Source organism: Neophocaena asiaeorientalis, unplaced genomic scaffold (assembly GCF_003031525.2).
Source record: "Neophocaena asiaeorientalis asiaeorientalis breed wild unplaced genomic scaffold, Neophocaena_asiaeorientalis_V1.1 scaffold150, whole genome shotgun sequence".
In the NCBI taxonomy this organism is placed as follows: Eukaryota; Metazoa; Chordata; class Mammalia; order Artiodactyla; family Phocoenidae; genus Neophocaena; species Neophocaena asiaeorientalis.
Window position 1 is genome coordinate 7154866 of NW_020176571.1, and position 21543 is coordinate 7176408.

Here is a 21543-nt window from a genome sequence, read left to right on the forward strand (position 1 = left end):
GGGAGCCCGCCGCGGAGGCCGAGCGAGCCCCCCGCCCAGCCCGGCGCCGGGGGACCCCGGCACGTGAGGTGGACGCCCCCCCGAGAGCGCTCGGGTGCAGAGCCAGGCGCGGAGGTAAGCGGGCGGCCGCGGGCCGGGCAGGGGCAGGACCTCCGGGGGCTTGGCTGCGCGGGGATGTTTCTTCCGCCACCTCGGGCTGTGGAACGCCCCAGGTACCTCCCCCGGCGTCTTTCCCTGCCTACCTCTGGCGCTCGCTCTGCGGTCCTTCCCTCTGCCTGTCCAGCCTCCCGCTCTTCTGTTCATTTCGCTGTGCTCACTGCTGTCCGTCCGTCACCCTAGTTGCTTCTGACCGCTCATTCTCTCATTCATTTTCCCGTCTCTGACTTTGGCTTTCCTATCCAAGCATGCTGTCTAGTTATCTCCCTGCTTTTTCTGGTCCGCTGGGTTCCTCAGCCTCCAGTTCCTCGACTTCTGTCTGTCTCCCCGCTCTCAGTAAGCACATTTCTCCGCTCACTTGGGTCGGTTCACTGCTGGCACCGCTCAGTCGACCCCCGTCCCGCGGTGTGATTGATCCCTCTTGCGAACGTCGTTCTCATCCAGGTTCTAGGTACAGCAAGGACCCCTGGGGCGTCTCCTCTCCCTCTTCTTCACATGGCTTCCATTTCTTTGGCACAGCCTTCCCCGAACCCCCCCCCTCCTCCCGCCCCCCTTCCTATGCCCCATCCTTCCTACGAGACAGTTTCGTGCTTGGGGAAATTGATTTCCTCCAACTCTTGGCTCGGTAGGCCGAGTACCAGGTCCACTTCAATATCCTCTTCCAGCTCCTTGCCAAAGGTCTGCTCCAACCCAACCACACACGCCCAAATGCTGCCTTTCAGGATGACCGTGGTTTAGTTACTTTGGGGACCTCTATGGGTCAGCTTCTCTTTCTCTTCCAGTTAAATTCTGAAAATTTAAATTCACTGTGCTTCCCAAACTTTTTGTTATCTTCACTTTCTGTATTTAATTTTACAGTCCCAACACTGATCACTAATGAATTAGATTTATGTGCCTGGGATCCAGGAATCCTGGTTTTGATGACAGTTTCTCCTGATTTTATTAAAAACTTTAAGCTGGTCCCTTTTCACCTCTTTTCTGTTTCTCACTCTGAAAAATTAATAAGACTTCCATTTGGGGGGGAGATGAGGGATCGTACGTTTTATTAGCATTTTCACCCATGAAGGGAATTAATGTCCCCTCCAGGGTCTCCTCCTGTCTCTGAGTCCAGTGAACTAAGTCCGGTGATCTATACAGCTGTGCCGTGCTGCCTCTAACCCTTACCCACTTTTTTTCTTCACATGCTGATAATGAGGATTCATGGGTCTGTATCTGTTTAGTGCTTTAATATTTTGGCAAAAGATGTGGGGAGAAGATAGACTAGACTTGAAGCCAGTGTGATTTCTTCTGTGTACTTCTTGGGTTATATCCATGTTTGCAGTAACATTTGCTATTCCTGTACAACTGAATTCTTGGGGGATAACGATGCAATCAGATGATACTGGGAGTGGAATCATAAAAAATCTCCCCAACTTTATTTCCAAGCCCAAGCGTTTTGATTTTGTTTACTTTGTTTGTTTTGAATGCAGTCATTAAAATAGATCCACCCTAATAAAACTGTCGACACCCCTTAGCAGAAATTCTGGTTTGATGTTTACATTCCAAAACCAAATTGTGCTGTGCTGATCCGACATTTATAGCGGCTCCACGCCTCAAAAGTAGACAATATAGTATTTAGGTTTAACAGAAAAGGGGAAAAAAAAAGAATGAACAAAAAAACCTTATTGTCATTTAGTGCTGCTTCGAAGGCTTGTTTCTTCCTACTTCTCATCTGTCTCTTTGCTTGGTTCTTAGCAATGTTTTCATGTCTTTTTGCAAATTTTAGTGTAGACCCCAGAGGGTAAATTCTGACTACTTTAGTGGACTCAAAAGTTGAATCTTATTTTCTTGAAGATTTTCATTGTTGTCTTTACTATGTTTAATACCTGTAAGTCATTTGTTAAAATGATGTATTATACTTATTTGTGAAGCCTTCCTTGCAAACAGGGAAACTGAGGTTATAAGAAGGGAGAGTGACACGTCCAAGGTGTTACAAGTAGCCTGAGTGGGAACCAGGCAGCTCTTCCGGCGATATGGGCTGTAGGCTAGTTCTTCTGTCTCCTAGTTTTATGCCTTTCTATGATGCATTCAATGTATTGATATCTGTATCTTAAGCCCCTCCTCCATAAAATGATGACAGTGAGTACTCAAAGTGAGTGACACTGCCTTAATCATAGATTGTTTTTGGTTTGAAGAAGCATGTCCTAGTGTAAAGGTTTGATACTTAACTAGGACAACTTTAACTTCAGAAAACCTCATTTCCACAATTGTGAAGTGGGGATAATTATATTTACTGTAGAGCACTGAGAGATGATGGAGGTGAAGAGCCTAGCCCAGTGAGAGGAGGCACCTAGTGGCTTCTCAGTAAATGGTGACCATTGTTAATAAGGTGATGCTGATAATGGTGTTGTACATGCGGAGAGAGATGAGATAACAGTACATTTTAAATGGGACGATTTTAACCTATTTAAAAGTGTTATGGGGATATAAGGTGGCCTTACTATTATGAGGAACCGCCTTACATTCTGGCCATTTTATATTTAAGGGCATGAGGGAATAGGTAAAAGTTGTTTATTTTGAGACACTGCTTAGCTTTAAAAGATGGTGTGGGGAAGTTATGGTTATAAGAGTATATTGAAGATTTGGTAGTTATTAAACCGGAGAAATCATGGTTTATGGAAGAAGAGGAAGGTTCTTAGATAACTTAATAATGACATGAAATAGTAGTTTGAGATCAGGTGTAAATTTGAATCCTTTGCTGCTTCCATCTAGGTCTCGAGTCGGAGCGCCAGCCTCGGGCTCCCTGGACCTCCATCATGGAGACTGAGAGTGAGCAGAGCTCCAACTCCACCAATGGGAGCTCCGGCTCTGGGGGCAGCTCTCGGCCCCAGATAGCTCAGATGTCACTTTACGAACGGCAAGCAGTGCAGGTGAGGCTCAGCTCTGAGGGGCTGTGATCTGTGAGCATTGGCTTGGGGCGGGCAAGGATGCAGGAAGATAATTGCCCTTGGTTCCTTTCCAGCAAACGCGGGGAGTTGGATTAGGTGACACCTAAGGTCCCTTCCAGTTAGTTAGTTAAGGTCCCTTCCAGTTAGTTCTGAGAATCTTAGGAGTTCACAACAGTTTGAGCAAGGAGGCAGAATGAGATTCAGTCTTTAAGGTTTTTATGCCTTTCAGTTCATGTTGCTAGATTCTAACTAACCATTTCTCTTTATGGATTGTCAGGTTTTTAATTTTTGGTCTGTCTTGAAAATCATCCTGAGTAATGGAAGTTAAGAACTTTTACTTAAAATATTTTAGCTACTAGAATAACTATGCACATCCTAAGACTGGTCCTAATTATTAAAAAGAATACAGTAATATCCTGAAGTTAATGTTAAAACTGAATTACCAGTATCATCTTGATAAACACCCATGAGTATTATGCTGTAGGTGTTTGAAAATGCCAGTTACTTGAAAATTTTACCTGATACAGTCTTTCATAAGTGACCATTTACTCTATTTTTCATCGTATTCAACCCCTTAGGATTCTGTCACCTTTATTGTATCCCTAGAATATGGTCTTTTATTTTCTTCTTCTCTTTACATTAATGAACATCCCATTTATTTTCAAACCAGTTTAGTCCTAATTCTTTGTTATATCGTATATTAACAGATTCCTTTTGGGAAATAAGAGTTCATGTGAGTTACACTGCTTTACTTTTCAAGAATAGAGCACAGCAGAATTAACTGCTTGTCTACTTTTTAAGGACTTACTGGTTCTGATATAAAAATGGACAAATCAGATGTTGACAATTTAACCAGATACCCATCTTCCTTTGTTTCCCTCCTTCCCATATGTCCCTTTCAGAGGATCACAGTGATTTCCATAGAATAGGAGTTAGGAGTGATTCTTCTTTTTTTCCTGGCCACGCCGTGCGGCTTGCGGGATGTTCGTTCCCCAACGAGGGATCGAACCCGTGCCCCTGCATTGGGAGCACGGAGTCTTAACCACTGGACCGCCAGGCAAGTCCCAGGAGTGATTCATTCTAAGTGGATTGATCCCCGCTCTTTCTTCCTAGGCTCTGCAGGCACTGCAGCGTCAGCCCAACGCGGCTCAGTATTTCCACCAGTTCATGCTCCAGCAGCAGCTCAGCAATGCCCAGCTGCACAGCCTGGCTGCCGTCCAGCAGGTGAGAGGTCAGCAGCTAGCTGGCCCAGGAGGGAGGGAACAGGCACTACAGGTGGGTCGGGGCACGCTACCTCCTCCGCTGGGCCAGGCTGGAAACAGTCTCCTCTGCCTCCTGTCCTCCTGCAGGAGGATGAAGGGACCTTAGTGTCTGGGCTCTCAGTAAGAACTGTGGGGAAACTACCTTTTAGGGGTAGCATGGCTTTGTGCTAGACCTGTACCGTCCAGTATGGTAGCCGTTAGCCACAGGTAGCTATTGAGCGCTTAAAATACGACTAGTGCAAACGGAGGTGTGCGAAAAGATTTTGGATTTCAGAGACTTAGTGTGAAAAAAAAATTTCAGTAGTTTGTTTATGTTGGTTACACGTTGAAATGAGGTAGGTCAGCTTGAATAAAGTAAATTATTAAAGTTCACTTCTCCTGTTTCTCTTCACTTTTCGAGAAGTGCTCCTACTAGATTATATTTGTGGCTTGTATTATATTAGTATTGATTGGCAGCACTGGGCTGGACTTAGCAGTGACTCATGACGTCACCTGACCAAAGTTTCTTGCAGCTAAAAGAAAGTGGGAGGAAGAGAGTGGGTTGCCCGCCTGCCCCGGCTGGGTCATGTGGGAGTACTGGGTTAGCATATGTGACAACATGAGGGTAATTGGGATTGTGAAGACACTGGTCCTTGCTCCATAGTAGAGGCTTTCAGTTCTTACCTGAGATCTCTATTATATTTTGTGCCTGTGATCTATTACTGGCAGATTCAGAGCCTTTTCCTTCATTGTCTCTGCTCTTTCTTGTCTTCTTTCCCCACTAACAGGCCACGATTGCTGCCAGTCGGCAGGCCAGCTCCCCAAACACCAGCCCCGCCCAGCAGCAGACCACCACCACCCAGGCCTCCGTGAGTACTGCCCCTCCCCTCCGAGGGGCTTTCCCCTCTGGGTCTTTGCCCCTGGGTTAAACTACTTTGTGCTGCTGGTTTGAGAGTGTTTATTGAGCCGTCAATGGTATTTACTGCCCTTATGTAGAGAATATTAGTAAAATGGAAAGTAACCAGCTTGGATCTGTATAGGAGTCTTAACGAGGAGATCTAAGAAAGGAGGAGGAAAATCCTGCGTAGCGGTAGCAAGGCGGTAGCAAAGCCTTGAATGAGAAGTAAGGTCGGTTCCGTTTCGTTCCTTTGCCTTCTCAACTGTTACGCTGGTGGTTAGGGACCGGTTTGGTGATACCCTCCAGTAGCCGGATGACAGTAATGGATAGCAAGGTATTATGCATTTCCTCCTGACTCTATGAAAGTGAGATACTCTGTTCTGGGCCGCGTCACTGAATTTGTCATTCGTGTATATTTCCTTTTACCTCTCCCCAGTCCTGAGTCCTGGTTCCTTTCTGTACCACACAGATCAATCTGGCCACCACGTCGGCCGCCCAGCTCATCAGCCGATCCCAGAGTGTGAGCTCTCCCAGTGCTACCACTTTGACCCAATCTGTGCTACTGGGGAACACCACCTCCCCACCCCTCAACCAGTCCCAGGCCCAGATGTATCTACGGGTAAGCCAAAGCCGCGGTCGCTGTTGCCCCAGGGCCATAAAAGTCCTGTGTCTTATTGAGTGAAAGCTATTTTTTATTTTTTTGGCCATACCACGCAGCTTATGGGATGTTAGCTCCTCGACTAGGGATTGAACCCGGGCCCGCAGTAGTGAAAGCGCCGGGTCCTGGCCACTGACCACCAGGGAATGCCCAGAGTGAAAGCTGTTTTATTTAATCATGGTTACCCAGATGTTTTAAGACAAGCTGATCTGCTTCCCCTGCCTTACTTAACCTCTAGAAGTGATGCTTAGTGTTTACAGGTAGCCTGCAGATTACTGAGATCCTAAGTTAGAAGATGTTCGCCTTAGTATCTGAGAAATTTGCGTCAGATAATAGTCTAATCTTTAAACCTATGACTCGAGTACACGAATCGTAAGTGTTATGTCTTGGCCTGTCTGCTTACTATATATAGACACTTGGTCCACAATCCTCATTGTCTCAACTTCTTTGACGTTTGATTCTTTGTTATCAGTGTATAGTTTTATACACGTTCTAGGTTTTCTTCAGATGCTTCATCGCACGTGGAAAATAAGGGTCTCCTGGGTTGGTGTGGAAAGGGGCAGGGCTTAGCTGTCTCGTATCTTCTGTTTATTTTGTCTTGTGGTCCCTCCCTTCCGTCTCTTCTGTCTCTCTTCTTTTCCTCTTGCTCTCTTCCCTCTGCTCGTCCTCTTCCTCCTCCTTGCCAGCCACAGCTGGGAAACCTGTTGCAGGTAAACCGGACCCTGGGCCGGAATGTGCCTCTAGCCTCCCAGCTCATCCTGATGCCCAACGGGGCGGTGGCCGCGGTCCAGCAGGAGGCGCCATCTGCTCAGCCTCCGGGAGTTCACGCAGATGCCGATCAGGTCAGTGGCGACCACTTGACCTGTGGACTGACGCTGGGGAGGGTGAGGGGAATGGCCTCGGACCAGGGCCCACCCTTCCACCCCATTACCACTTTTCAGAATCCTTTTTAAAAAAAATTTCTGTAGAACTTGAATACCTTACACCTTTTTAGTTCTTTGAGTTAGGAAAGGAAGTAGACTTGACTGAAAACAGCCCTGTGGATGTGGGAAGCCTTATTCTTAATACCGGACATATGTCCTTACCCTTCTTTTAGCCCTCCATGGCTCAGTTTCATTCAGGAAGTCTTAGTTCTCTCTTCTTGCAGTACTGTCTCTGTAAGATAAGGGATGGTTGAGGGAATTCTAGTTAGACACACGTGAAGCTGACCTGGCTGAGTTACTGGCAAAACACTTGATTCCTTGTCTTTATGAGTCACTGTAGCTCTCAACCTTCAGCTGTCTGTTTCCGCTCACTGTGTTCGCAGTAAAGTCTTCCTCACCAGTGCTTCCCATGCCTTATCTCCAATATATATGTGTGTGTGTGTGTGTGTATACATATATAGAGAGCCTGAATGTTTTAGCTTCTTACGGGTGGGTTACAAACTGGGATCTCATAGTACTCGTTTCATTCTTTTAGTTCATCAGTCAGCAAGTAAATATTGCGCTCTCTCTTTTGATGTGCTCAGGTATATACTAGAAACTGGGGGATTGAAAAATGAGTCAAGTCTTCAAAGAGCTTAGAGAAGAAAGAAGTGCAAAAGTAAACAGTACCAACTTTGAGTGATGCAGGAGTTTAGGGAAGAGTTGCCTGCATTTCTTTTCAGTGACTTTTAGGAACATGAACAGATTCTTAAAGGACGGGTAGGATTTGATTTGGAGTAAGAAGAACACTGGAGAGAGAACAGTATGTGTAAAGGCCTATCTCACGTACGTGAAGATGATTTGGGGATGAGTGAATAAAGTGGAGACGGCAGGCCTGTGGCTGGAAAGGTCGTTGTTAGGGAGAAGTCTGAAAGCCAGGTAACTTCACAGGTAGCAGTGGCACTGCTGGCTTGAAAGGCAGATTGACAGGGTCAGGAAACTCCTTGAGAAAGAATCATTTAGGAACACGTGCCTGGAGAAGAAAGAGAAATGAGGGAACCTGCTAAGAAACTGTTGAGGTCATTTAGTTACAAGGTAAGGCCTTTGGTTTAGACTACAGTGATAGCCGTATCACTGGATCAGCCGTATCACAGCCGTATCACTGGATCAGAGGATGAGGTGGAGCCTGCTTCCATTGCAATTCTTTCATTTATCCATCTATTTATTCATCAGATATTTGTGTGTCAGTGTGTGGAGGGACAGAGCAGTGGTTGAAAGTGGGAATCTGATGTTTGGGTCAGATTCCAACTGCATGACTTAGTGTGACCCCTGCAAATGGCCTAACATTTTTAGCCACAATTTCTTCATCTATTAAATTAGCTGTTATAAAATACTTACCTCAGAGTGTGTTGTGAGGACCAAGGGAGTTGATGTGTGTAAGCGTTTGAAGAGTGCCTGGACACAGCATAGTGAGTGTTTTAAGAGTTTAGCCCTCGTTACGATCAGATATCAGACGTTCCTTGGCCTTGAATGTCCAAGGTCATGATCACTGGACTGATGGAGATGACACATCATCAAAGCACATTGAACAGATAATCACCTGAATAGTTTAGTGATTGCTTCATTAGAAAGTACAGTGTGCTGGGACTTCCCTGGTGGTGCAGTGGTTAAGAATCTGCCTGCCAATGCAGGGGACACAGGTTCGATCCCTGGTCCGGGAAGATCCCACATGCCGCAGAGCAACTAAGCCCGTGCACCACAACTACTGAAGTCCACACGCCTAGAGCCCGTGCTCCACAACAAGAGAAGCCACCGCAATGAGAAGCCCTCGTACCACAACGAAGAGTAGCCCCCTCTCGCCGCAGCTAGAGAAAGCCTGCACGCAGCAACGAAGACCCAACATAGCCAAAAATAAATAAATAAATAAATTTATTTAAAAAAAAAAAGTACAGAGTGCTCTGAAAACATAGAAAGGGACTTAATTTAGCTTTGGGATGGGAGTAGAAGTCAAGAAGGCGTTCCCGAGTAGATGGCAGTTAAATGGGGGCCTGTAGAAGTTAGTCAGGGCAAGACATGGAATGAGAGTGAAGGCAGGGTCCCCCCCATGTCCAGAGACCTGAGGAGGGAAGGGACTTTGTATATTTGAGGCACTAAAAGAAGACCCGTGTTCCTGGAGCCTGGCGCTGCGGGGTGGAGATGGCGCTGGGGAGGTGGGAGAAACTAATCTTGCAGGGCCTTGGGGACTGTGTAGGATTGGGGGCTCTATGTGAAGGCCAGTGGGAAATGGCAGTGACTTGGAGACTTGAGGGTTTAAAAAATTTTTTCTTTTAGTTTAAGGACTATGTTGGCTCCTCTGGAGGATAAATGGAAATGGTGTGAGTGTGAATATAGGGAGGAAAACAGTGTTGTAAGAGTTTAGGGGGAAGACGTTTGGATTAGGTGGTAGCAATGTAGATGGACAGAAATGAGTAGATTGGAGAAAAAACTTCGAAGATCATTGGAAAGGGAGGCCTGACCCAGTAGATGGGGGAGTGGGGGTAGGTGCCAGAGCTGGGATCTGACACGGCCTGAGGGGCCAGGAGCGCTGTGAATGCGATGAAGAATGCCGGGGAAGTGGACGCAGGGTGAAGTTCACTTGAGGATGTGCCGACCTAGCAGTGCTTGTGAGCCGCCCACGAGGAGGTCTCGGGTCAGCAGTCTGATGTACACAGTGCTCAGCTCGGAGGAGTCTGACTGAGTTGGAGATGAACAGACAGGAGTAGTGTGCATGGAGATGATAAGAGAAGTCAAGCACCGGAAACCGCCTGGGGAGCTGGTACGGATTGAGAAGAGAAAAGCCTTCAAGCTGGAGCCCCGAGGTTTAGAACGAGCCCTTAGAAAATAGAGCAGCTCCAGTTGGAGTAGAGGGTGGTGGGCTGGCAGAGGGGAAGAGGCAAGAGTGACAGAGACACGATCTGGATTGTGCAGGGTCACGAAGACAAGGGAGCCGAATGTTATGAAAGTGGAGGGGGTCCTCTGTCCAGTTCAGTGGAGAGGGCGGGAGAGCTGGACTTAGGTCTGTGGGTGGAGAGCCCTTCCGGGGGAGTCGGAGGCTGAAGCCAGAGGAGCGGTGTGACTTGAGGAATGACTGGGTGGTGGGAGTCGGTGCGGTGGTTGTAAACAATTATTAAGAGATTAGCAGGAACAGGAGAGGCGGGTGAAGCTGGGCTTGGGAATGGGGTTCCGCTTGGTGATGGCAGGGAGCCAGTAGAGGAGAGGTTGAAGCAGGAGGAGGGGATGGGACCCTCACCCTGGAGAAGGACGGCCCTTGGAGAGGAGGAAGGAGAGGGAGAGGGGGTGGTAAGTGACGGGGGCAGGTGCAGGGGCAGGTTTGGTGGAACTGCTGAAGCATCGCGCACATCTAGTGGTTTTATTGTCTCTGCTGGAGTGAACAGTGACAGGGGAAAGAGGAAGTGGTTCTGAGGTACAAGGAGAGGAGGAAAGTTTTAAATAGCCATTATGGAAAGGAAGCCGGTTAGAAAAGGTAAGAAGTATATAAGCGCCCCAGCACCCAATCCTGATGATTCTTGTAAATCTCTCTCAAAAGCTATTGCCTCTTCTTCTTTATTACTGTTGTCTGAATTCGGGTTCTTTTTGTTTTTCGCCTGAATTACTGTACTAGTTTCCTAATTGGTCTCTTGACTTCAGCCATATCTACTTCTAATCCTCTCCCACATTACTAACAGAATAAGTTTTTTAATAAGGAGATATATGTTGTTACTAACATTATTTTTAATTGTACCTCTGGTGTACAGAATTTGATAAATCATAATCCTTGGCTTATGGCCTCCTCTCATCAATGGTCCACTTTTTAAAAATATTTACTCAGTAAGTTTTAATCATGTAATAAGCCATCCCCAGTTCCATCCACTGCCTCCCCTTACCCATGATTCCTAGGTTCATCCTTCCCTGTGTCCCTTTTTATATAGTTTTATTGCCTTTACGTATATTTCCAAAATGTACTTTTATTATGGAACATTTCAGACATAAACAAAAATATAAAGAAATATGAATCTCCATGTACTTAACCATCCAGCGTCAGCATTTATAAACATGTGGCCAATCTCTCCAGACCCCCTTCCCTTCACCTGTGGATTATTTAGAAGTGAATTCCAGATACCATATCATTTATACATATATATATACACACACACACACACACACATATATGTCTAATTTATATTTAAATTTATAAGGTACTTGTGTGCAGTCTCTTTGGGAATGATTTCTTGATAGCTTATTGTCAAAATCCATCTGTATTGTTGTATGTCATTGTACTTTATTCATTTTGATTTCTATGTAATATTCCATCGTGTAAATATACTACACATCTTAATTCATCTTCTCTTCTGATTATGGCCATTCAGTTGGTTTCCAGGCTTTTATTATCATGACTAGTGCTGCTGTGACCATTCTTAACACAAGCCACCCACTGTATACGGCGAGCATTTCTCTTATGGGGTTCCTGGGTTATTAGAGTGTGTGTGAATAGTCACCTTTAGGATATGATGCCAAACTGTTTTCCAGAGTGGTTGTACTGATTTGTACCTTCATCAGCAGTGTTTAAAAGAACAGTTTCGACTATAGATTTGATCACCATGATTCTGATGCATAGTCTTCAGTGGCTTTAAGTGCTCATCATTCCTTCTCTCTGTTCATACCTTGGAGCACTTACTATCTGTCAGGCACTGTGCTAGGTGCTGGGAATATAACAACAAAGAAGATGGAGAAACTTTGTTTCCAAAGTAAAGTTCAGGCTCTCTTTAACACACCAGGCCCTTCGAGATCTGTCCTCTTTCTAGCCTCAGCCTACCTTCCTAGCTTCATTTCTTGCCATTTCTTCTAGTTCACCCCAAACATAATGAAGTATTTATAATTTCCAGAAATGCTGTGCTCTTTATTGGCTCAGTGGCCTTGCAGTGTTGTCACCTATGTCTTCGAACCCCTGCCTTCACTATTACCTGTTGGTTCTCAGCTCAGACATCACCTGTTTTAGGACGTCTTCGCTAATCTCCCTAGTCTGAGTTAATCTCCTCTCTGTGCTCGTGTAGTACTGTGTGCCTATCTGTGCATAGTGTAATTTGGTTTTCTTGTCTTTTTTAGTAGAAAGTACTCATTAAAAGCAGGGGCTCGTGTCTTTCATCTCTGCATTCCCAGTATCCAGTGTGGTACCTGAAGCATAGTAGGTGTTTTGTAGATGTTGAATGAATGAATGGAGAGGAAAGGGAAAATCGGAGACATTTTGAAGGAATAAAATAACCAAACTAGATGATGGATTTGATAGTGAGTGAAGGAGCCTGAAAAATCAAATATGACTTGAGTCCCTCCCTGGGAAGGCCTTCACTGTGTACGTTTGTACAGGACGGGGTACAAGTTGAGGGGGGCTGTGGAATATCTGTAGCTGTCGTCACTGCTTCGGAATCAGTCACAGAAATCTTTGCCCTGAGTGCACCCTGTTCCCCTTTTCTCAGTCTGTCTTTTGCTTCTTATCTTTCAGGTGCAGAACTTGGCAGTCAGGAACCAACAGGCCTCAGCCCAAGGACCCCAAATGCAAGGCTCTGCTCAGAAGGCCATTCCTCCTGGAGCCTCCCCTGTCTCCAGCCTCTCCCAGGCCTCTAGCCAGGCCCTCGCTGTGGCTCAGGCTTCCTCTGGGGCCTCAGGCCAGTCCCTCAACCTTAGTCAAGCTGGTGGAGGCAGTGGGAATAGCATCCCAGGGTCCATGGGTCCAGGTGGCCAGACACCTGGGGGCTTGGGTCAGTTGCCTTCCTCAGGAATGGGTGGTGGTGGGAGCTGTCCCAGGAAGGGCACAGGAGTGGTGCAGCCCTTGCCTGCAGCCCAGGCAGTGACTGTGAGTCAGGGCAGCCAGACAGAAGCAGAAAGTGCAGCGGCCAAGAAGGCAGAAGCAGATGGGACTGGTCAGCAGAGCGTGGGCATGAACCTGACACGGACAGCCACACCTGCTCCCAGCCAGACCCTTATTAGCTCAGGTAAGCTGTCACCTCTCATAATGTCATTGTTCTCTCGGGACTTGTTTAAAATCGTCAGAGTACATATCTTTGCCATTTTCCCTGCTTGTCTTGGTCCCGGACTAGTGGAAGGAAAGAGAATCACATCAACCTTGATCATATTAGTCCAGGGAGACAGGACGACAGGTAACAGAGATGGATCTTGTCTGTTTCCACCAGGCAGCAGTCAGTTTACAAGTTGCCTTGTCCTCTCTTTCTTAGGTCCTGAGTTCTTCAGTTTACTCACTTGACCCATTCATTCACTTGGTTCTTTTTGAATTGCCTACTATGTTCTAGGAGGTGCTGGGACGCATCTTTGAAAAACGGACTCCTCTGCTCACGGAGCTTACAGTTTAGCATAAGGGATGCGTTTAATGTTGGTTAGTTGGCCCAGTGTAGAGCAGAGACTGTATAGGTGCCTTAGAGCACTTAGGATGAGCAAATAGAGCCATGGTTTAATACAGTCAACTTGTGATCATCTGTATCAATGATAAGGATAAAAAAGAATAAATAATAACGCCAAATAGTTCTTGATTTCAGGCTGTGTATGGAGTTAGATGTGTACACCTTACTTGGTGATGTTTATTTTTGCCTTCCTTGTTTCTAGTTCTTTAGTTGTTGCTATATTTGAATAATGTATTCACAAAATGTAACAGTTAATTATCAGTTTAATACCTAGTATTTACACACTGTAGCACTTCTGTTACCGAAGTGCTTTCATTTCACATATATCCTCTGGACACTCTGGTAGAGTATGGAGCGGGGAGATCCCAACTCTAGTTTACGGTGGAGGAAACTGGGTAAAGTCCGAGCTCGCAGCTGCTGACTCGTAAGACATCTTCTCATAGGCGGTGACCCAAACTGATAAATGTTGGAGACCGAGGCATTCACGGGAAGATGTTGGTATCTTTACCTCTGTGGACGTTTATCATTTCAGTGACTGCTAAGTGTTTCTCACGTGTCAGGCCCTGGGCTGGGTTCTAGGGATGTAAAAATGAACGAAACATGGCCTCAGTGCTTGAGGAGCTTGAGTCTAATCGTGGAGAGGATGGGCCCGCCGTTGTCCTTGCTGAGTGCAAAGTAACAGGATTTAAGTAGAGCAAAAAAGTAAAAGTCAGATAAACGCAAGAAGTTACCGAGGACTGTTAACTGCTCGAGCAAGAGTGGGCTCTCCCGGAAACCTTTAAGACTGGGGTAGTTGGTAATACGTCAGACTAGGAAGGAGTGAGAGCCAAGCAGCCGCCCGGGCCCCTCCAGGCTCGCCTTCCATTCGCCGTCTGGGTCCGCCTCGGAAGGGTGCTCTGGCTTCCCATTCCTGGGGCTGCTGCTGACTTTCTGCCCCCTCCCTCTTTGTCGCTTCGGGGCTGTCTCCGCAGCCACCTACACGCAGATCCAGCCCCACTCGCTGATCCAGCAGCAGCAGCAGATCCACCTGCAGCAGAAGCAGGTGGTGATCCAGCAGCAGATCGCCATCCACCACCAGCAGCAGTTCCCGCACCGCCAGGCGCAGCTGCTGCACACGGCCACCCACCTCCAGCTGGCCCAGCAGCAGCAGCAGCAGCAGCAGCAGGCCACGCCCCTCCCTGCGCCCCCGCCCCCGCAGGGCCCCGCCGCCCAGCAGGCCCCGCCTTCGCAGTCCCAGCAGCCAGCCCAGACTCTGGTTGTCCAGCCCATGCTGCAGTCTTCGCCCTTGTCGCTCCCTCCTGACCCAGCCCCCAAGCCCCCCGTCCCCATCCAGTCCAAGCCACCTGTGGCCCCTGTCAAGCCTCCTCAGCTGGGGGCTGCCAAGATGTCAGCCACCCAGCAACCTCCGCCCCACATCCCCGTGCAAGTCGTGGGCACCCGGCAGCCAGGTACAGCCCAGGCCCAGGCTTTGGGGCTGGCCCAGCTGGCAGCCGCCGTACCTGCTTCCCGGGGGATGGCAGGCACAGTGCAGCCTGGCCAGGCCCACGTGGCCTCCTCGCCGCCTTCATCCCAGGCCCCTGGTGCGCTGCAGGAGGTCCCACCCGCGTTGGCTTCGGGGATGACCCTGGCTCCTGTGCAGGGGACGGCACATGTGGTGAAGGGGGCGGCTACCGCCTCCTCGCCTGTTGTGGCCCAGGTCCCTGCCGCCTTCTACATGCAGTCTGTGCACCTGCCGGTGAGTGATGCCTGATGGCTTGGAGGGCACTATCATCCTTGAGAGGACCTGAGTTTAGTTTAGGAGGGGAATAAGGAGTTAGGAAGGTTAAGATACTGGTATGGATCACTGCTTCTTTTGTAAGAGAGAGACATGTTCATGGAAGGTTAAGATCCTGGCACTTACTTCTTCCTTTTGTAAGAGGGAGACATTAGTGTAGATAATATCTGAAGTTCATACTCCTAAATTTGCCACTGAAATTCTGTGTTTTTGGATCTGTACTAAGTTATATCAAGATATAGCCTTAACCACCAAAATTGATTTTTAGAAAAACAACAGTTCGTGGTTGGGCTGTTGATGAACCCAGGGTCTCCAGGTCTACGTGAGGACCTGGAGAAAATGTTGTATTTTTTGTCTTGATGTAGAAGTTACACTTCTTGGGAATGACCAGAAATTTTACTGTACTGTGGGAAGTATACAAATTGGGGAATCTAGAACTAAGAAGATTTTCTCTTGACAGTATGGGAATAATTGTGTTTTCTTGTTACCCTTCACTCATAAATCTTTTCTTTCCTGTTCTTCACTTTATAGGGCAAACCCCAGACATTGCCCGTCAAACGCAAGGCTGAGTCAGAGGAGGAGAGAGACGATATCTCCACGTTGAGTTCAATGCTTCCTGCGAAGGCGTCTCCGGTAGTAGAGAGCCCGAAGGCCATGGAGGAGAAGGGCGGTCTTGGAGGTGAGTAACTGGCTTCTGCAGTGCTGCTGGAGTACATAGAAATTAGAGCAAAGTTCTGAGTGAGCTGAAAGATCACTCTGCCTCAGTAGGCTTGGTGGAGTAGATCCAAACACAGGGAATCCAGGGTTAATGATCAAAAGGGAACACGTATTACTGTGGAAGATCAGGCTGACCTGGCTCATAGATGGATCAGCTAGGTCATCCCCTACCTGCCCCTCAGTCTTGTGTTTATTTTCCAGACAAAGCTGAACCAGTGACCAGTGTGAATGCTGGTACCCCGAGCAGTGATGTAGTAGCCTTGGCTCCTGCCCCGTCAGCACCGCCTCCCACGCTGGCCATGGTGTCCAGACAGATGGGTGACTCCAAGCCCCCACAGGCCATTGTGAAGCCCCAGATTCTCACCCACATCATCGAAGGCTTCGTTATCCAGGAAGGAGCAGAACCTTTTCCGGTGAGGGCAGGGCCAGAAGGCGGGGCTTGGTCTGATTGTTGTCGTTTCAAACTCCACGAAATCAAAAGGCCCAGAACTATTTAATTATTAGCGAATGGTTCAATTCTGTTGTTTGTACGGTTAGTTGTAAAGAAGGAAGTGAAGAGAAGAAAGAATATGTAGACTAGAAAGTGAAAATGTTGGGAAGAGGAGAAGAAAAGGAAGAAAGTGACCTCTAAAGCTGTCATGTTTAGTTAGACAAATTAGGTTGTTTTATAGTGAAGAAAATTGTGGTAGAGAAGTTAAGAGACTTTTCTGGATACCATGAGTTGCAGAACCAGGACTTAGAACACAAGTATCTTGACTCCTAGTATGTTCCCTACAATTTAGGAAGGAAAAGGACAAAATAGGGAGCCCAGGTAGGAACCTGTTCTCCAGTGGCTTATCTGAAAAAAGCCAGTTAGAGGCTCTTGATTGCTATATTGAAAGTGGTTTTCTCTGCATCGGACTTGGTCATTAACTCAGAAATCTGGGCAGAGACATGGTGGTGAAAAATGGTGGGGAAAGCTATAGGGAAGCAGAAAGGAATTAGGCTAACTTAACTAACCTTTTTCTGGGACAGGTGGGTTGTTCTCAGTTACTGAAAGAGTCTGAGAAGCCACTGCAGACTGGCCTCGTGACAGGGCTGAATGAGAATCAGTCGGGTGGCCCCTTAGGTGGGGACAGCCCATCTGCTGGTAAGTATTTATTTAGAGACCCATCTGGGGAAGGAGGCTGATGGAGATGTGTTTGAGGACTTAGTGTAAAATAGGAATTATCTGTTTAAAGTGGGAATTACGTGAAGTCCATCCACGCTGAGAAACCAGAAGCCACATCATATAACAGAATACGTAGACTCACATAAAAGTTGTTCCATAGGATAGAATTAAGGGGAATTTTATCAAGCTAGAGTAATCTGTTGAATTATTTACTATAAGGATATATTTTTCAAAAGACGATCTAAAATAGGCTATTTCTGGGAATTCCCTGGCGGTTCAGTGGTTAGGACTCCACACTTCCACTGCAGGGGGCACGGGTTTGATCCCTGGTTGGGGAACTAAGATCCTGCATGTTGCAGGGTGCGGCCAAAAAAAAAATAATAATACAGGCTATATCTTAATTTCCAGTTCTCCTTATTCTAGATTCTGTACTACATGTTAAGGAGTCCTGTTCACATTTCCCCCCCCTGCTTTTGGAAACTTCTGTGGGAGAGAGGTCTTATGTCTTTCCAGGCATTAAGTAATCTTTTCCTCTCTCCTGTTCAGAAATGCAGTCTTGTCTGAAATCTGAGATTATGAGTCAGGATAAAACTAGTCATTTAAAGTGGAAATCGTCTGGCTTAAGGTTAGGAAGACTGTGATGTTCTTGAGGGACAGTTTTTTACGGCTCTGGATCTTGAACTTTGTTTTAGGGAGATTCTCAGTTAGGTTGAGTAGGTCTTTGGGGGGAACCCTGCGAGTAATTAGAGTCCAGCGTTGGGCCTGACGGGGGCCTGAGTGGCAGCAGAAACCGATGCAGCCCTCCCGCGCTGCCTTGTTTTCAGAGCTCGATAAGAAGGCGAACCTCCTGAAGTGCGAGTACTGTGGGAAGTACGCCCCTGCAGAGCAGTTTCGCGGCTCCAAGAGATTCTGCTCCATGACTTGCGCAAAGAGGTACTGTAGGCACCCCGCCTCACCCCCCTCCATCTAACCTTACACCCCTTCCCTAGGATCTGCTCAAGGCTCATAGTTAATGTCTCCTCTGCTTTCATTCCCTTCCCCAAATCGGCCCTTAAAATCCCAGTTCACATTTAGTGCAGGGGAGCAAGGCGGTCTTCTCTGGTAGCACTCATGACCTCCTGTACGTGCCCCAACCTGTAGGTATAATGTAAGCTGTAGCCACCAATTCCGGCTGAAGAGGAAAAAAATGAAAGAGTTTCAAGAAGCCAACTATGCCCGCGTTCGCCGGCGCGGACCCCGCCGCAGCTCCTCCGACATCGCCCGTGCCAAGATCCAGGGCAAGCGTCACCGGGTGAGCTGCCGGTGCGGGGCGCACTACCTCAGAAATGGGCCTTTTTCCTTCCTCTTGCCCACGGGGCAGTTCCTTTGCCCAGCTAAAATGAGTATGAGACCAGAACTCTGGTTTTGCGTTGATTGCCTTACTCCAAATTCCAAGAGATCCTGACCTCTGTGTCTCTTCTCACCTTACTGGTTGCCTGTCTGTTAATCCTTATGCCGTGTTTGAGGAGGGAAAATCTAGGGCAGTCGTTGGTAGAAGGGGAGAACCGAGAGAGGGATACAGTTCATACTTGAGAGGCACTCGAGAGCGGACTGGTGACTTCGGGCATTTGCATGTGAAGTACAGATTATTTCACTTGTGCTAAGATTAGTTTTTCCTCTGTGCCCGATAGTAATCCAAACCCAGGGTGGCTGGGGAAAGGAGAGGGAAACCTCATGACACTGTTACTTGTGACCTGTTTTGCGTTTTTTCCTGTAGGGTCAAGAGGACTCTAGCCGGGGTTCAGATAATTCCAGTTACGATGAAGCACTCTCTCCAACATCTCCTGGGCCTTTATCCGTGCGAGCAGGGCATGGAGAACGTGACCTGGGGAACCCCAATACAGCTCCGCCTACACCAGAATTACATGGCATCAACCCTGTGTTCCTGTCCAGTAATCCTAGCCGTTGGAGCGTAGAGGAGGTGTATGAGTTTATTGCTTCTCTACAAGGTATCGCGGGCCTGTCCACCAGGACCCAGGTCACCTATATTGCTTCATTTTCCTACAGTTTTCTTTAGGTCATCCCCCAGGGGCTTTTGTAACTGGAAATGTAACGGACTTAAGCAGTAGAGGCTTAAGTATGATATGACGAAGGCTCTACTCTTGGTATTTATTCCAGTTTTGTCCACAGCCTGGTTTCCCAGTTTTCCTGGGTTGACTGTCCTCTGCTATGTCAGTAATCTTGCAACAGTTGATTTTCATCTATGATTCTTAACCAATAATTTTTAAAGTATTTTTTTATGTGTGATTAATTGGGATACCCACCGTGGATAAAAGACTTTTCTCAGCGGAGAAGGGGATTAGGAAATAATGGGCCATTGTTGCCCTGCTCTCTTCAAGGCAGGATTATTTATAAGCTATTCTTTTTTTTTTTTTAAATAAATTTATTTATTTAATTTATAATTTTTGGCTGTGTTGGGTCTTCGTTGCTGTGTGTGGGCTTTCTCTAGTTGTGGCGAGCAGGGGCCGCTCCTCACTGCGGTGCATGGGCTTCTCATTGCAGCGGCTTCTCTTGTTGTGGAGCATGGGCTGCTCTAGGTGCGCGGGCTGAGTAGTTGTGGCACACGGGCTGAGTAGTTGTGGCACGCGGGCTTCAGTAGTTGTGGCACACGGGCACTAGAGCACAGGCTCAGTAGTTGTGGCGCACAGGCTTAGTTGCTCCGTGACATGTGGGATCTTCCCGGACAGTAGTTGTGGCACACGGGCTGAGTAGTTGTGGCACACGGGCACTAGAGCACAGGCTCAGTAGTTGTGGCGCACAGGCTTAGTTGCTCCGTGACATGTGGGATCTTCCCGGACCAGGGCTCGAACCCGTGTCCCCTGCATTGGCAGATAAGCTATTCTTGACAAAGGGATGGCTTTCTCCAGCAGGAAAACCATCCTACCCTTCTTGGTATTTTGTCTGAATTCTGGGCCCTTAAAGATGTCAAGACGGCTCTTAACTTTGATTTTCTTGCCAGTGTCAAAACATATATATATATTGCTCCCTCCCTTTGCCCCCCTCAGGTTATCTGAATGAAGGTATCTCTCTGGTTGAACAACTTAGGTGTTTTATCTTGGCTCTTTTTTTTAAAAAAAAAAGAGTTAATACTTCGGCTGCATTGGGTCTTCATTGCTGTGCGTGGGTTTTCTCTAGTTGGTGGCAAGCAGGGGCTGCTCCTCGCTGCGGTGCACGGGCTTCTCGTTGTGGTGGCTTCTCGTTGTGGAGCACGGGCTCTAGGTGCGTGGGCCTCAGCGGTTGCAGCATATGGGCTCAGCGGTTGTGGCTTGCGGGCTCTAGAGCACAGGCTCAGTAGTTGTGGCACACGGGCTTAGTTGCTTTGCGGCATGTGGGATCTTCCCGGACCAGGGATCGAACCCACGTCCCCTGCATTGGCAGGCGGATTCTTAACCACTGCGCCACCAGGGAAGTCCATGTCTTGGCTCTTGTTGTTTTTATAAATAGCCAGTTGCTCTGATTTCATTTTGCTTCCAAAGCTTGCCATGTCAGGCCACTGTATTACTGAATTTAGGACAAGTACTTTGGTGCTACCGTGTAGTTTCTCATACATATTCCCATCATTTCCTTCTAGGCTGCCAAGAGATTGCAGAGGAGTTTCGTTCCCAGGAGATTGATGGACAGGCCCTTTTATTACTTAAAGAGGAACATCTTATGAGTGCCATGAACATCAAGCTGGGCCCTGCCCTCAAGATCTGCGCCAAGATAAACGTCCTCAAGGAGACCTAAGGTGGCCCTCTTGCACAAACCAGCCTAAGGCAGACACTCCCCACTGTCCAGGTTATAACCTGGTGCCAGCAGAGACTTCACAGGGAAGACAGAGCTGTTCCAATTATGTATGTCTTCTGTAGAGGGGATTACTGAGACAGGGAAGACAAGTGCAAGAACTGGTCGCTGGTGCTACATGGTGGCAGCTTTGACATTTCTCTGGGTTCTACTTTATTTTTTAAATCTTTACGATTCTCACCTACCCTAATCCAATCTTTATAAAAGAGGCAGTCTAGAGAACTAGGACTGCTCGGCCTTATCCCAGAGCGGAGTGTCTAGCCAGGGTCAGAATTCTCCTGGAGGAGGAATGTACAGTATGGTGAGGCGAGGAAATGGGTGGAATGTAGGTGTGCCTCAGCAGTGGGGGAGCTAGGGTTTTCTAGCTTGTGTGACACAAGTAGCAAAATCTGGCACTCCCTCTTCCCTCTGGATCGTGTGACTGTAGCTGTGGCCCAGAGTTTTGTTGTCACTCCCTTAGTATTGGATATTTTCTCCTGCATCCACGGCAGGGTCACCAGCCAGGGTAGAGACTGGGTTGGCATCATTCTGATTTGCTGCAGGGACTAAAAGTTTTGGGCACACATGTGGCTGTTGTCTTTCTTTCCGCATCCCCCTGCTCCTTTCCAGTTTATCTGTTGTCTCCTACCCCACCTTTCTTTTCCATTCCAACTCTGCTCTGTCCTATAGCTTTATAAAGCAGGAGCGCGTGGGACTGAGGTCAGGAATAGAAGTACCTGCCTTAGGCGCTATACCTTATACAACAAAAATATTAAATATTTTTTTCCTCCTCAGTAAAAGGATGAAAATTGGTCTCAGTTGTCTGTTACTCCATCATTCCAGTGTATCTACCCTCTTCTTTCACACAAA

At 47.4% G+C, this 21543-nt stretch overlaps 1 protein-coding gene across 3 annotated transcripts; it reads left to right on the forward strand.

Moving 5' to 3' along the window:
* Window positions 1–6: 6 nt before the first annotated feature.
* On the forward strand, window positions 7–21486 carry PHC1 (polyhomeotic homolog 1). Of its 3 annotated transcripts, none has more exons than XM_024733189.1 (15): window positions 7–114; window positions 2908–3065; window positions 4197–4307; window positions 5113–5193; window positions 5692–5841; window positions 6567–6722; window positions 12319–12808; window positions 14203–14966; window positions 15537–15684; window positions 15924–16135; window positions 16737–16851; window positions 17697–17805; window positions 18013–18163; window positions 18629–18860; window positions 20483–21486. In XM_024733189.1, exons 2-15 carry the CDS (start codon window positions 2952–2954, stop codon window positions 20635–20637), a joined length of 2988 nt encoding a protein of 995 aa, XP_024588957.1. In that variant the 5' UTR covers window positions 7–114; window positions 2908–2951; the 3' UTR covers window positions 20638–21486. The 3 variants fall into 3 exon arrangements, with proteins under 3 accessions (XP_024588957.1, XP_024588958.1, XP_024588959.1); XM_024733190.1 differs by having other exon boundaries at window positions 6591–6722; XM_024733191.1 differs by lacking the exon at window positions 6567–6722.
* Window positions 21487–21543: the final 57 nt, after the last annotated feature.